The sequence below is a fragment of the Fukomys damarensis genome, unplaced genomic scaffold, assembly GCF_012274545.1.
Source record: "Fukomys damarensis isolate Sample0158 unplaced genomic scaffold, DMR_v1.0_HiC HiC_scaffold_12, whole genome shotgun sequence".
NCBI lineage: Eukaryota > Metazoa > Chordata > Mammalia > Rodentia > Bathyergidae > Fukomys > Fukomys damarensis.
In genome coordinates this window covers 26,940,049-26,957,154 of record NW_022900924.1, presented here as the reverse complement: position 1 = coordinate 26,957,154, position 17,106 = coordinate 26,940,049, and the positions used below count along the sequence as shown (strand labels likewise).

Sequence of the window (17,106 nt, the reverse complement as noted above, 5' to 3'; positions counted from 1 at the left end):
GGCATGTAGTCCTTTATATTTTCTCTTATAGTCACATTCAGGTTGCCTCAAAAGTGAATTTCTCTATTTTGCACGACCACCATGTTTTACAGTATATTTTTTTGAAAAGACAGTGACAGATTGAATATAGAACTTCACCAGTGACTATTTCAGTGTCAAATTGGACTCTATGACTACAAAGCTGCAAAAATATTTGACGAAAATTGCTTATGTAGCTCTCTCAATAGCCTTATGGGCAGATAACTTTCTTAATAATTTGTAGAGAACGAGATGTAGGCCTAAATAAAAGCACTGTACATTCTAAAATTACTAATTCAGTCCATCCAGAAAGTTTTGATTTATCAACTCAGATGTGGTTATAAAATGATTTTTTATAAATTAGTGAAAGTTTTAATAAATTGATAAATAAAATTTAATTTAATTTTTAATTACTTATCCATTTATCTCTTTGTTCATGTTTTCTTTTTCTAGGTTTCATCAGTCCTTCAACCACAGGGTTAATATCAAGCCACAAGGGTAACTTTTATTAATCATTAATTTTTACTAAAATATACTCTCCTAAACATTAGTTTCTGCAAATGTTTTACAAATCCTAGCTTTCAAATATGTTCACAGAATGAGCCACAAGTTATTAGAACAGTGTCCAAATAATGAAAATACAGTTTTGAAAAGAGGAAAATCATTGAAATAACTCCTATGCTCTTAAGATAGTTACTAATTTCTAGAAATCAAAGACAGAAGAGTTATTAATTAACTTGTATTCACAGAGTGGGGTACTTATACAAAGAACTTTCAGATTAAGACTCTTAACACTTACATATTGAGTACAAGGATATTGAATGTTGATAGGTTAATGAGGGTGCAATAAAACTTTATGAGTAGGCCAATATATACCTGAGCAATTTTTCCTGGTCATTACCAGCCTCACACAACCCTGCTGCAACACAGCAAATAGAACAGGCTATGAAATAAGGTAAGAGCACACATCCTATTACTTTGTTATTTCATGTTCCAATTGAATCAGTTTTGCTTGTTTAACATTAGCAGTATTTGTCTGTCTGCATGTTTAAAATTGTCCAACAGTGTTTTAAATTGCCAATTTATATCTGTAATCCTTTGCACTAATGTCATAGAAAATAATTCCAATTTCTCAGAGATGAGAAAGTATTTTCTTTTCCAAGTCTCCATTACATTTTTTTCTCAAACATAGGTGGAATCATAGTAAGTTTGTAAAGAAGAAAATCAGATTAAAAATTGTTTTGACAAAGTAAGAGGATACTTCAGCTAAGTATGATAAAATATATCTTAAGAATGTATAGGCCAGATTTATAAGATTTTTGATGTTTTAGCACAAGTTTTTTCCCTCACATTGAGTTTATTGGTACATTTTAGGGATACAGTACAGTTACATTCATTGTTGGGATCTTGTATCTCTACATGACAGGTCTTGGTTCTCATTTTTTCCCCTTGTCCCTGCCCTCCCTTCACCCCTCCTCCCCTTCCCCTTTACAAACACTTCATGAAGTGTTTGAAGCACAACTTTTAAATATCACTTATCACTACAATCTAATAAAATACTTATTTTCATAAAAACTGTCAGTATGCAGTTTCTCCAAGAATTTTTTCTTTCAGTTACTGTAAGATGTGATCACTGGAATTACCACCTATAAAATATAAATAATTTCAGAACTTCATATTCTGGGTAGTTATATGAATAAATTAATATATTTTGATTTCTGGATAAAGAAGGATTTGTGTCATAGCAATGTGCATTTTGCTGCTTCCCTTTACAAAATAAATTGCACAATTGTGCTGTTGTCTTCATGACAAAAATGTACAATATTGCTTTACATAGGACATATTCAAAGTTACACAGTTGTATTTCAGCACAACATCGAACAGTTTGCTTTATTATTTTACAAACTTCTTATATCATCTATTGCTTCAATTAAGTTTAGCATGCTAAGTGTAGTTTCTTTGAATAATGCTGATGCAATTAACATTTAAGCCACAAGAAATGAATGATACATTCAAATTGAAAATTTATTTTCAAATATTTATTCATAGGGTATAATTATTGACAAAGCTGGTGCTTATGTGGTATTAGTCTCTGAACTATTTTCATAATTTTCACTATTAAAAATGTAATAATTGGCTGGGGATATAGCTCAGTGGCGCTGTGCCTGCAGGACAAATGCAAGGTTCTGTGTTCAATTCCAGATACAGGACAAGAAAAAGAATATAAAAATATAATAGAAGCAATTAACATAGCATACATAACTTAATAGATATGTTATGTGTTATTGCAAAAAGCACAAAGGGTAGATTAATTCTGCCTCCAAGAGCACCAGTGTGTTCACAGAAACCAGGACATTTGACTGAGACATTAATTAGAACTCACACAAAAAAGTAGATGAGCAGAGATTGAAGGTTTCACCAGCACATAAGAAAGGGACACATTATCCAAAAGATATGTTGCAGTTTTAGGGGTTAGATGAAGATATAATTATGAAAATATTTCAGAGATAAAACAAAAAGGACTTATATAATTGAATGTGGTAGAAAAATATAGGAGAGATAAAAATTTTGTTTAGGTTCAATTAGGTACAAGAATCAACAGTTATAGGTGGAGAGACCACAGTGAACCAAACCAAACAAACAAGATTTTGTTTTTTGATTTTATTTGAGTTTTTGAGACAAGATCTTACTATGAGATTCAGGCTAGACTTGAACTCATTATTTATTTCACTCTGGCCTCCAACTCATGGTGATCCTTCTGCCTCAGCCTCATGGAAATTCTAATTTTGACCTGGACATATCATAGAAAATCTATGGAAAGTTGAATGCTAGGAAAAAGCATGGGAACACATGTTCAAAATTAAGTTAAACAAGATCAGATAATGGCCAGAAAAGAATAAATTGCTAACCCACATATATGAATTTTCTGTATATTACCTCAAATACATAATGTTACAAAAAAGCAATATATGAGCAGGACATTGAATGACACAAAAATTGGAATCCCATCACTTAAGAGGGCTAATGGAGGAGGAAGATTGCAATTTGAGCTCAGTCTGGGCAACTTAGTGATTTAGTGAAACTCATTTTTAAGTTACAAAAAAAAAAAAAGTAGAAATTTAGTTCAATGGGAAGGCTCTGGATTCAATTCTAAGTACCAAAACCAGAAAATTTTACTGATATGAGTGCTTGGTATACTTTGTTATTTAGGGGAAGAACTTGTCAATCATATAGTTTGAAACATTCTAAATGTAACAGCTTTCACATATATACTGCACATATACATATGTGTAGATTCTTTTACAAAAAAAAATATTGTCATATTAAAGTATTGAATGACGCAGATATGAGTCAGAGTGGAAAGTGGATTATTTTGCTTTGAAGTATTCTCTTTCATCTGGAAGTTCCTAATTGGTAAAGTGTATTAAATAAGAATATCTCCTTCATAGTATTAAAATTTTTGAAAATTAAAGAATGTAGTGCAAGTGGAAGGTTGACCTGAAAAATGATTTACAATAGGAGGGCAGGACACATCGGCTTGGAAATATTTTTTCCCTGTATTTCTAAGTGTACTGTAATGTACATCATTAATTTGTTCCTTTGATTCAAGTTGCACATATTTTTTACATTTTCATTGTGTAACAGTTTAGATTTTAAACTGATAAAGCCACAACTCTGCATCAAGATTAGCAAAGCAAAATGTCTGTAATTTTATGATAATGCTATACTATAGCTGTTGATTGTACAGTTTAAACACAAATTCCTTTCTTTTTTTAGATGGCAAAGAAGAAATTTAGTGGACTAGAAATCTTTCTGATTGTCCTGTTTGTCATAGTTACAATAATAGCTATTGCCCTCGTTGCTATTTTGGCAACTAAAACACCTGCTGTTGATGGTAAGTAGCAGTAAGAAGTTTTATAAACTATAATGAAATTTTAAAAGTTATTCATAATATTCATGGAATTAAAGATAAGTTTTGAGACATTTAGCAAGTGAAGAAAGATCCAGTCAGTGACACAAATGGTCCAACTTTTTGTACCCTTTATGTTCTGGTTATGTCAATGAAAAAGTATTGTAACTAAGGAATTCATGTGCTTTGCCCTTAATAGACTTTTACACTTAAATTACTGTGAAAAGAGAAAATGGTTTTAAATTGAAGGTGTCAATTCAAGGTTGAATCATTGCCTACTCTTCTCATGACACTCTCATTCATAAGGAAATGTAGGTTTTGCTCTGGTCCTTAGAAATTTTCCATGGTGAGTGAACTAATGTGGCAAATGTTCTCCTTATCTTGGTTCAAAAATTTTTTTTAAGAGAAAGAGATTGAATGACAACAGAGAATTGGAAGGAGGATGAGTCCAGACTTGAAGTGCTTAATGATATTTTTCTGCATATTTTATCCTAAGTTAGAGTTGCTGTGTATTACTATTGACCAAATCCCTTCTCTTTCATCATTTTCTACCTACCAAATAGGAACTGAAAAGGATATTTCACGTTACATTCAAACCTAAGTGTAGCTAGACATCCCTATTGCTGTTATTTTCTTACTTTCCTTCAGTAACTGACCAGTCACTATACTGTGAAACGTGCAGTTATTATGACAAACATATGATTGCTAAAATGTTTTTCCTTATGTAAAGGTGAATTTATTTTTTCTACCTTGTTCCTGGCCTTTGATCTTACCCAATTAGTCTCTTCAAGCCACCTTCTTTTTCCAGTTTCTCTTGGTTAGTTCATTTATTCTTCTCTGCACCCTGTCTGATTCCACTTTTCTCCATCTTCTTTTTTCATCTGTAAATCACAGATTGGAAATACTCAGTGAATGTACACTATGTTTCTCTTTTAATCTATGATAGAACCTTCTTTGCTTAAGGAAACAGCCAATGAAGTTCCAGACTGTTATGAAATTTTATGTTCTAATTGCTAGTGCTTAAAAAAGATTTTATAAAATTTTACCTTTTAACTGTAATTTACTTTTCAGTGAAAATTTAAATTTCACACAATGAGATAAAAATAGCTACTAAAGAAAAACAAAGAACCAATTAAATAGCTGCTTTTATATTCTTAAGATACTTCTTAATATCTAGAATTTGAAGTCTGCAGCACTTCAAAATACTTGGATCTTTCACTTTTAAGGGATTGAACTTTGGGATTTAAAAAAAAAAAAGATGTGTTTTTCTTTTCTTTTTTTTTTTTCTCATCGAGTTTATTGGTACATTTCAGGTATACAGTACAGTTACATTCATCATTGGGATCTTGTACCTTTACATGACAGGTCTTGGTTCTCATTTTTTCCCTTTGTCCCTGCCCTCCCTTCACCCCCTTCTCCCTTCCCCATTTACAAGCACTTTATTTCTATTTTTTCATATATTTCCCTTTACTACCTTTCCCCTACCCTTCCCACTTTCCCTACACCATTAGCCCCTTTCTTCCTATTTCACATGGTCAACTATCTCATTAGGATCTTATGTACTATTACAGTTTATTCACACCAGAGAAACTATTCGGTATTTACACATGTTTGACTTATTTCACTTAGGAATATGTCCTCAATATGTATCCATTTTCCTATGAATGAATCCAATTTCTCATTCTTTATGGCTGAGTAGTATTCCATTTTATAGAAAAACCACATCTTCTTTTCCCAGTCTCTAACTGATGGTCAAATGGGCTGTTTCCAAATTTTAGCTATTACAAACTGTGCTGCTATAAACATAGGTGTGCATACATCACTGTGATATGATTCTTTTAATTCTTTTCAAAAGACACCCAGCAGAGGGATGGCTGGGTCATAAATTCAAGTATTCTTTCACTAAAATCTACACAATACATTACAAGCCTGGGAAATATTAAATATGTTTTATTTAACTATTTTCCTCCCCTAGAAGTGAGCCCTACTACTTCAACTCCCGCTGGTTCAGGAAAATGTCCAGCTGACATAAATGACCCCGTCAATGAGAGAATAAACTGTATTCCAGACCAATTTCCAACACAGGTCAGTAAAAGCATTCCTTACAACCTTTATGAATATATAAGTAATGATATTAAGATAATTGCTTGCTAGTGCATACTTCTACATTGTTAAAGATCTAGACATAAATTAGGTGAAATATATTTTTATTGTAGTTTGGAATAGATAATAGACAATTGAAGTTATTGACCTTGATTTTCTGTACCTCTCTTCAATTCATATTAATAAGTTAATATTCATCTATGCTTAACAAGTTATTTTTAATATTGTAAAACTTCATGCAATTCTGACATTTCATATCTACTCTTTAAAAAACAACCTTTTGACATACAGAACATTTGAGTGAGAATATATATTTTCATTTAGCATGTTTATAATGATCCCATTAAATAGAGTCTGTAGCAATTAACACATTTCAATTTTTTTTTTTTTTTTGACAATCAGGAGAGAAGAAGCACAATGGAGAAAATTAAGGGTGGCTGACTGGATTAATGTAACCCTAAGTGACTTATTATTCATAAAACTGTATGAGAATAAAGGTTAATGGATGAGTGCGTGTATGTGTGTGTACGTATATAACATATATGCAAGATATGAATATGTCTTGTGTATTTACATTTTGCAAAATCTATAGCATGCATGTCTAAATCTTGCCTCTTCTAATCTCCACCACCTTATGCAACATAAAAAGGACTATAAAATTGCTATTAGTTCTAGCATAATTTTGTTACATCACAGTTAGCAACTAATTTTCAAGTTAATTCTCCAAAGAAATTGCAAGTAGATGCAATGTTCCTTCTGGAAACTTTAGAAATAGCAAGATTTTTAGCCTACCCAATCATTAAAAAAAAGATAGATAACAGTATCTACTGACACACTAACAGAAATGGCTATGTATTGCTTTTAGTCAATATTCTCCTCAAGAAATGACTGAAGGATAATTCATTGAAAATAATATGAGTTCCAAGGGTCTCATGAGGAAGTAATACCTAATAGTGAGTAGTTTAGAATACTCATGCTTATGATTGGTCTTTATTATTCTGACCTGTTAGGTTGCTAAAGAATGTTCTCAGTGTGAAACAAAATTATACATGAAATAAGTTAGGCTTTAGCATATGTATTTACTTTGCCATTTCAGAAAATAAAGTGAACTTATTTTCAAATTTATCATAACACATCTCAAATGAATCACTTTTGTTCAGTACTAGATATCACAACTACAGCCTTATGCATATTAGGCAAGCATTATAATACTGAGCTACATGCTCAGCTCTGAAATGTGTTGTCTTGATATTTTAACTAAGAAAACTGGAATTCATTAAAATATTTTTGATGAACTTTTGGTACTAAACTCTCATTCATTAAATTTTAGATATATAGAAACTTGGAGAACTTTTCAAGACTAAATGAATGTCAGTGTCGTTCTCCTGCTAGATGAGAAGTAAGGCTAGAATCAAAACTGGCTTGCAAAGTTCTGTTAGCTCATAGTCTGTGAACACAATATTTACTATCCATTAAGCAGAATCTTGTAATTTTCCATGATTCATTTTATGGAAGTAATATTTTTGTACTATAAAAGTTGATTAAAAACAAACGATGAAAAGAAAAATAAAATCTGCATAGAAATTTAGAAAAAAAAATCCAGGGTAATATTTTCTGTTTTACTCCTTTAGGATATTTGCAAATTTCAAATGAGAATTTTATTTAAACTTTTGCTCATGTTTTAAAAAATTTGCTGTACAGTTATATAACTTCACAAATATGTTTTTCATTTATATCTTGGAAAATTCTTTAAAATAGTTTAAGTAGTAATTTTCCATCATTGCAAGTGATCAGATAAAAGTGATTTATTATCTTAATACATACCTACTTAAAATTCTAAGAAGGAAAATCTTACCACTTAAATAAATATTATGTGGTCCAAACACACTGGTTGATATTTAATTTGTTTTTAAAGGATAATTTAAAAATATTTTCCTTAAGTTTTAAATACAATGATTCTTCCATGTGTGTATAGATAGATAGATAGATTAAGATTGAAAAAACTCAAAATGATTGATTATACTAAACTTTTATGTGCAAGTTGTTTTTTTGAAAATTAATTTTATTGGTACATTTATGGTATACAATATAATGACATCATTACAACTTTTTTAATTAGAAAAGGCATGGATATGTATTGAATTATTGGTAAGAAAAGATAGAATATATAATCAGAATAGAAATTATAAAAACAGTTACTACTCCACCCTAATTTCTTTACCTCAGTTCAGTTCATTACAAAAACATATGAGAGACTGGGTAACTTAAACCCATTTATTTTCTCATGTAGTTCTAGAGGTTAAAAACCAGAACGAAGGTGCCATCAGAATTTGATTTTACTCCTGGCTTGTAAAACTTTGCTTATTGTATCATCACACAGTATTTTTTTTGCATGCTGAGAGGCAGGAAAACTCCTGGTTTAAATTTCTCTTTTATGAAGACACTGCACCTATTGGACTATAGCCCCATTTTATGACCTTATTTAAATTTAACTATTGTCTTAAGATCCCTACCTCCAAATCTAGTCATACTGGTGGTTAGATGTTCAAATTCAATATATGAATTTGAGAGGATTATAATTCACTTTATACAATTAGCCAACCCAAGATGTGCTGTTGTATGTATTAACCTGTAATTTTACTACTATATATGTATGCAGTCATGCACAACTATAATGAATAATACAACATATTGATTGCATTTTTACCTACTACAGTTTAAACTATACTTAATGTGTTTTAATTTTGTGGTTTTTCAATGGAAGCATGAAGTCAAATGAGGAATGAAAATTATTGTTGAAAGCTAAAATTCTGAAAAATAAGAATAATAACTATACCAGTTAATCTTAATTGTCAACTTGACTAGATTAAGAGATTCCCGGAGAGGTTATTGGATCATGATGGTATTATGTTGATTAGTGGCATTGATATGCATTCTAAATGTGCTGTTAAAAAGTGGGGACCATGTGGAGGTGAGTAGCAGGGTGTGCTCCTTTGGAAGATATAATTATGGCTGGTGTTCTCCCCCTTTGTCTTGATTACCAGACATGAGGTAAGTAGCATTGCCTCACAATACACCCACTGTAATATTTTTGTCTTTGAGACTCCCAATAATGGATTGAACCCATGAAACTGTGAGCTGTTAAACCTGTCCTTTAAGTTGCAGATGTTAGATATTTTGTTCAGCAATGAGAGAACAGTCCACTGTAGACAGTTGATACAGGAGAAGTTGAGTCATGACTGTGACTACACCTGATCATATGTTTCACAAGCCATCAAAAATGGTTTCCAGGAAGAATTTGAAATGGTTTATAGATGCAGGCTAGAAGCTTTAGGCTCTTTTAAACAGAGTTTGATGGATCATTCTGATCAGAGCTCAGGAGACCAGAATGTTGATCAAAATGCCAACATTTAAGGCCAGGCTCATTAGGTTTCAGATAGGAATAGGGGCTCTATTAGGAATGGGACTAGAGGCCAAATGTGTTACACTATGAAAAAAAAGTTTATATTTTGCCAATACCCTGAGACTTTGGGGGAAGCTGGCTTAATGGCAGTGGACTAATTGATCTAGTAGAGAAAACTGAGCTGTTGTATATGTATTACTTATATTTTAAGCAGATTTACAGCAAGAATTAGAATATAAAAGCCAAAAGATTTGAAAAATTTTGGCTTGAAAGAATCTACTGCAAATCCGGGGCCAGTGTGTATTTGTTGAAGAGATTAGTAACATTAAAAAGACACTAAGTACTTTTAACCTAGCCAGAAGAAAGGTGTCTTAAGGGCATTTGGAAATTGGCAAGACTCCACCTATTACAGGGTCATAGTTCCAAAACTGTGAACTTTTCATTTGAGAAGAGAGCTTCTAGGCCCTATGCCAGAGAAGGACTACTTCAGGAATTAATTCTTCAGGACTAATTTCAGTGTACTCAGCCATTTGGTCACTCAGAGGACACAGTAGTTATATTCCAAGGGTGCTTGGCTACTTGCTCAAACTGGTGGCAGATCTTGGTATCATCCTTGAGATGCAGTTTTACAGACGTGCAGAATACAGAAGCTATGGGATTATAGAGGCTATAGAGCTATGGGGCTTTACAAATTTTAAAAGAAGGCCTTGGAAGCCAGACACTGTGCCCATGAGATGGAATGTCTGAAGCTGTGGGAATGAATCTGAAGATATAGTGGAGAACCCAGGAAGTCAGTGATCTCAGAAACAGAAATGTGCCAAAATCAGCGGGAAGCAAGGGGAACCACCCCAAGAAAGAACACACACAGGCTGCAACTGCCATGACCGTGGGTGTGGGGCTGTCCAAGCTGTCTGGAACCCTGTTTCTCGGTTGGCAGTCCTAGAGTTACAGAAATTATTGTTTGCCTTTCTAGAATTTTGGTCTTGCTTTGGTCCAATTCTTTTCTTTGTTCACCTTTCTCCATTTTAGAATGGGAATCTTAACTCTGTGCCATTTAACCCTGAGGGTATGCTTTATTTTTATTTTTATGTAGGTGTTTAGTGTAAAGTTTGCCTCATGTCAGAGGAGTCTTTGAGTTGTATTTTTGAGCAATGCTGGAACTTTTGAGACTTTGAGGAAAGGCTTAATTCATACTCACTTCTGTGCACAATAGCTGTATCATGTCAAGTGGAATTACTAAGCTCTTATTGCATTTATTTGGAATTAAGGATGGTTTAAGGAGATATGGTTAAGTATTATTCCAAGGGTTAGACTTGTGCCAGTTAATCTTAATTGTCAACTTGACTAGATTAAGAGGCTCCTAGAGAGGTGACTGGATCAATGGGGTATTGTACTGATTTATAGTTTAATGTGTTATTAGAAAGTGGGCCTCCATTGGAGGTGGATCCCTAGTGGTTTGGCTTAGGAATGTATGTCTCTCACTGGCAATCTTTCACTGTGCTCTTCTTTGTGGCCATCATGAAATTAGCACATTCACTTCACCATATCCTTCTGTCATGATGCTTCTGTCTTGTGTCCAGCCGACCATGAACCAAAGCTCTGAAATCTTTAGTCAAATTAAATCTGCCTGCCTTAGGTTGTATGTGTAAGACATTATGTCTCAGCCACAGAAAAATTGATCAAGATAACAACTAAACCTACATAAATACCAAAATTTCCATAAAATAAACTAAAACTAATAACGTTTTAAAAGCAGTAAAACGATATACAGTTTAAAACTAATACTTTGGTTTCTGTATGTAGTGAATTACATTATGTCTTCCAAAGAAATTCATGCCCACCTGAATCCTCAGAATGAGACTTTATTTGGAAATTGAATTTTTGCAGATATAATTAGTAAAGGTGAAGTTTACTGGATTATGAAGTGGCACAGACCTAGTCACTGGTGCTTCTATAAAAGAAGAGGGTTATATACAGACAGACAGAGAAGCAAGCCATATCATGGAAGCAGAGATTGGAATAACGACCTATAACCCAAAGAATGCCAAAGTTTGCCAGGAGATGTTAGAATCTATGCATAGATAAGGGAAAACTCTTTTCTAAAACTTTCAGAGGCTACGTGACTTTCCTAATAACTTGAGTTAGGATTTCTAGCTTCTAGAACTATTGCTTTAATCCATCTTTTTCCATGATTGTTATAGCAGCCCTAGCAAATTAATAATGTGCATTTTAAGAAAATTAATGTAAATTTATTTTACTGTGTTTTAGTTTGTCAAAATGTGATTATACTGTGCTTGTTTTGTCTTGTTTTTTTAAATTTTTATGTCTTTCCAAATCATTATATTTATATCTAATTCTACCATTTATTTTGTACTAATATTTTTTATCCACTTCAGAAAGCACTGTAAATTATAATTTTTGTATAATGTCTTTGAATTAATGGAATTTTTTTATAGGTAAACTAGTAGCATAATTCTCTGCATAAAAGTGACACATACTTTGGGTTCTCCTAGGTTTCTGCACTCTAGAATGGTCAGATTCAATTGTGCTGGTGTTTGTATGGTATATGTATGTATGTATGCATGTAGTTATGGGAGCTATGTATGTGCATTTAAAGCTATTTTTATTCAAAGTGAAAATAAGAGAGAGGTTAAGATAAAAAAATTAAGATGTGTTATACACGTATGTTACAATTACATACTGCACACATGCACTAATAAAAACATTTTTAGAAGGTACTTTATTTGGCTTAATATGGTACTTTTAACTTATTTTTATGTTATATAATAACATATTATAATTGTACAGATAAGGGTCAGGGATTTAGCTCAGTGGTTCCAGCGCCTGACTCGCAGGTGCAAGGACCCAAGTTCTATCCCTGGTACCAAAAAAAAAAAACAACTATAATATAATTCTACAGATAATAAAATTATGAAAATGTGACATGATGCTAAATTTTAGTATTAAGCAGATTTTTAATAATGCATTTTACTACTTAGTATCACCATGTTGCTCAACTTTTACATAGGCATTTATGATTTTCCCTTATACATAATCTTTCTATATAGATAATTGAATTTCTGAGAACTAAGAATTTTATTTTGTTTATTGAATGCATTTGCAGTTATTAGTTGTGACATTTGGCTTATAAACAAGCTAAAGAGGTAAAATAGCTGATAAACTAATAAATAGCTTAAATATTGATCTTAAACATTTTATGTGGAATTTAATACAGATGTGTGTTTTGTCTTGATAACATCACCAGAATCTCGAGGTATGCTAAGTAGAAAATAATCATTTCAAGTCTTCATGAACCCCTTGACAAGAAAGTGAATTATAATTGCCCAGAGGGAAGGAACTCCAAAAACATGAGCTTAAAATACTATGTATAGAAACATTCATTTGATAAAGCAAAACTCAGAGAATAAATATCTGATGTCCTGTAACTAATTCAATTCATCCACTGTTTTTATATCTTTCCAGTGAAAGGGATAAAAAATGACATTTTACCATTTTATATATTTGAAGATATAAACATCCAGTTTTTGGAAAAAAAGCACCTAGCTCATTTGACAATAATACTGATCAAACTCTTCATTTAAAATATTTTGTCAGGCCATGTGTGCACAGCGAGGCTGCTGCTGGAAGCCATGGAATAACTCTGTTGTTCCTTGGTGCTTCTTCCTAGACAATCATGGCTACAATGTGGCTGAAAGGAAAGCAACAAATACTGGTAAGGACTGTTTTGTCACGATAAAATAGATTTAGAAGTTCTCTTTCAAAAAATACCTAAAATAGAATTAAATATGAAGTTTGTACATCAACATGTTTAAATTGTTCAGTATAAAGATACTTAACCAGTGCATCTTTCTAAATAAATTAACTCCTGTCTGCTTTCTTTTCCTGGTTGAAGGACTTGAAGTCAGTTTGAATAGAGTACCTTCTCCTACCCTCTTTGGAAATGACATTAACAGTGTACTCCTCACAACTGAAAATCAGACACCCAATCGTTTCCGGTTTAAGGTTTGGTTTTTGATATTTCTAAAGATTTAAAAATAAAGCTAATCTCATGATCATATTCTTTGGCCTATTAGCATATTTTCCTTCTTCAGAAATATTTTTTAAAGCAAAAGTGTAGTTGCTGTACTTATTACACTTAAATCCATTTGCAGAATGCAGTGTAGAAATATTGATAGCTTTGGTCACGATTAGTTTGACAAATTTAAATTATAGAGCCCATACAAAGTATTTAGGAAACTGTCTTAAGGAGGGTAAACATTGAATGACTGTTAGTATTTTTTTTTTTGTTTTGACTATAGGCTATGATGGAGTACTTGCTTAAAATTTAATTTGGGAAAAATATTACTAGTGCCATAAGAATGTAACTTATATTCACTACGTATTTTACTCTGTCACTTTATTGCTTTATTTTATTTATGTTTTTTATCTTGTGGTACTGGGTATGGAACACAGGACCTTCACACTGAGTTAAATCCACAGCGCTTTTGGTAGTTTTTAATCTTGGGACAGGGTCTTGTAAATCGCTGAGTCGCCCATGCTGGGCTTGAATTTGGGATTCTTCTATCTCAGACTCCCAGAATGCTGGGATTACAGGTGTGCACCACTACACTTGGCACATTCCTTGATTTTGAAAAAAAATAATCTCTACTGCTTTTTAGCATGTAATTTAGTGATATCTTTTTTTCTTTTAAAATCTGGAGATGAAAAGTTATTTGCATACTTTCATTTTACCCACAGCTTCATAGAAATTGAGACTTTTTAAATATTTATTCACTTTTGCAATGCTGGGGTGATTTTGGGCAAGTGATCAACCCAGAGTCACACCTCCAGTCCTGAAATATTTAAAATAAAATTTAAAATCCCTGTGGTACTAAAGTGAAGAGAAATAAAAAGCACTAAGAATAATTACATTCATAAACATCTACTATTCAATAATCAATATTGCTCACTGTTATCATTGAATTTTTATCAGTCCATAAAAGTTTTTACTTGATTTTATTTACAAAACTTTAAAAAGTAATTATTTTTATTTCTTAACAATTTATATTGTTTACCTGTGCACAACCACTCATTAATCATGAACAGCTCCTGTATAAGTTCACTAAATCTATTATTTTCTATTTGAATTTGCATTTCATAATTCAAAAATTTTAGATGAAATAAAGAAGCTAATTTATTTAAATCTGCAGATTACTGATCCAAATAATAGAAGATATGAAGTTCCTCATCAGTTTGTACAGGAACATACTGGACCAGCAGCTTCTGAAGCTTTGTATGATGTGCAGGTCACAGAAAATCCTTTCAGCATCAAAGTTATCAGGAAAAGCAACAGCAAAACTCTGTAAGCAGGAATTTTATTTTACAATCACACAAATGTAAATAGCCAATCCATTTTATTCTGTTTTTATATTATAAGCATATCTAACGATCACTTATCACACAGAATAACATTTTTCTGATGAGAAAGTTGTTGCAAAACTTTGTAAGGATAATGATGATTAAACGATCCTATTTCCTACTCAGGAAAGGCACTGAAAGATGAACGTGAAAATACCAATTGAGGTGAACTAAATGTGAAGGTGGAGAGACTCACTGACATAATTATAGCCTTGGCTATATTTTTGTGAATGTAGACTTGCTACTGTATGTTGTCCTTGTTATTTATCATATTGTGCTTCCAATTTGTAGTATTAAATGCTTAATATTCAATAATGTGTTAACAAATGGTAAAATTAAAACATTTTTACACATATAAATTAAATCTAGGCTGAACATTTTCATTCAGAATCTGTCAGCTGGATAGTAGAAGCCATAGGTGAAAGGAATTTAGGAATTCCTTGGGGGAGCAATGCTCTTGCATTCCCAAGAATGTTAATTAAGCAATAGTCAAAATTAATACTATAAATAATCAAAATGGTCAAAATCAAATTATATTCTTTGAAAGTAATTTACTACTTTTGGAACTGACTCTGTGCCATATGATAAAAAGACAACCTTGCATATTGACCTAGAAAAATCAAAATGAGAAGTTAGAATGGTAGTTAGGGATCAAGTTTCCACCTGGGGAAGTACTAGTTCTGAATGAATCATAGGGACATTTTGGTCAAACAGTTAGACAGGAGAATACATTTTCAAAATTTGTTGCACACGAGTTAAGGTAATAATAGTTTCATGTATATTTCAAAATTTCTAAAAGAATAGACTCTAAATTTTTACACCATACAAAATTATGTATGGAGTGATAATTATGTTAAGTGGGTTGATTTAGTCATTCAATAACATATATCAAAGCATCACATTACCCTTCGTAAATATCCTTCATAAAATTATAATTTTCCAACCATCAAAAAATATTAAATGCAAGAAATGGCATTTAAAATTTCATGTAGTAGAGAATTTGTCTGCATAAAATATACAACCATTTTCCTTTTGGGAAAAAATGATATGTAAGTCGCTTTTAGTATACATAGTAGAGGTGTGAAAGCCAGTATAATTTATTATAAAACTGAGTTTCCAGAACAAGGCAGATATCGAAAACTGGCTCTTTTTTTCTGCTAGTTGTGACCTTTGAAAACCTGATTTTATTCTTTCAAAATGTGTTATCTATAAAATGGGTAAATAATTGAATCTTTGTGATGAAGAATAAAGGAGAGAATGCATGTGAAAAATTATATTCATGATCATGAAGAAAATTATACTAATTAATGAATAAATTTTGATTATGGTATAATTTGCATTTTCCTAAAATGTAACCACATATAAACCCTGACATCTTTGAAATTAAATATTCTGTATGATGATAACATAAACACATATTTGATGGAATATTTTAATGTTTCTACATCACTTATTTCTTTATTTCTTGGCTCAGATTTGATACCAGCATTGGTCCTTTGGTGTACTCTGATCAATACTTACAGATTTCAACCAGACTTCCCAGTGAATATATGTATGGTATTGGGGAACATATTCATAAGAGATTTCGCCATGATTTGTATTGGAAAACATGGCCCATCTTTACACGAGATGAGCTTCCTGGTGATGTAAGAAATTATTTTTCTTGTTTTAGATGAAATCATTATGTTGGATTAAATTGCCTATTTCAAACTCCTGTTGCTTAATTGTTACCAGTTAAATTATCTGGCCACCAGTGATACCTAATGCAGAAGCTTGTTTACTTTAATGGTGAAAATTCATAGTTAGATCCTAAATTTAATTGCTAACAGATTTTATGAATGTATGAATAGGTGTAACCTGTTCATGGATGTTTTCCTTTGGTTTTTAACTTTCATAATTCATTATTCCTTTTACAATAACCTTTATATTTAAACTCATTAAGCTAGAAAAATTTCAAGTACCATTTATTTTTTATGATACAGTGTATTCCTATGTTTGGACATCACCTCATCCATCTTTGTGCACCTCTTTCTAATATATGGTAATCTTTTTTAGTTTCAAATTTTTGCAAAGGAGTTGATTTTCTTTCTGAAGCTTGAGGTAGTTTATCATTCACAAAATATATCATTGAAGGCATATATGAACTCTATTACCATAATATAAATTGTGTTATATATCTTATGTTCATGTGAAATTACTAATGAAAAAATATACTCTTTGTTACTATATTATATATATATATATATATATATAT

The 17,106-nt window shown here is 31.7% G+C and overlaps 1 protein-coding gene across 1 annotated transcript in view; it reads left to right on the top strand.

Annotated features, from left to right (window-relative positions):
* Positions 1 to 713: 713 nt before the first annotated feature.
* The window catches only part of Si (sucrase-isomaltase), an 86,960-nt gene continuing 70,567 nt past the window's right edge, over positions 714 to 17,106 (top strand). Inside the window, exons 1-7 of the mRNA XM_010604193.3 lie at positions 714 to 973; positions 3,796 to 3,913; positions 5,904 to 6,013; positions 13,050 to 13,167; positions 13,348 to 13,457; positions 14,645 to 14,796; positions 16,327 to 16,498. Coding sequence (XP_010602495.1) covers positions 3,796 to 3,913; positions 5,904 to 6,013; positions 13,050 to 13,167; positions 13,348 to 13,457; positions 14,645 to 14,796; positions 16,327 to 16,498 — 780 coding nt within the window. The 5' untranslated portion in view covers positions 714 to 973. The remainder of the gene's footprint in view (positions 974 to 3,795; positions 3,914 to 5,903; positions 6,014 to 13,049; positions 13,168 to 13,347; positions 13,458 to 14,644; positions 14,797 to 16,326; positions 16,499 to 17,106) is intronic.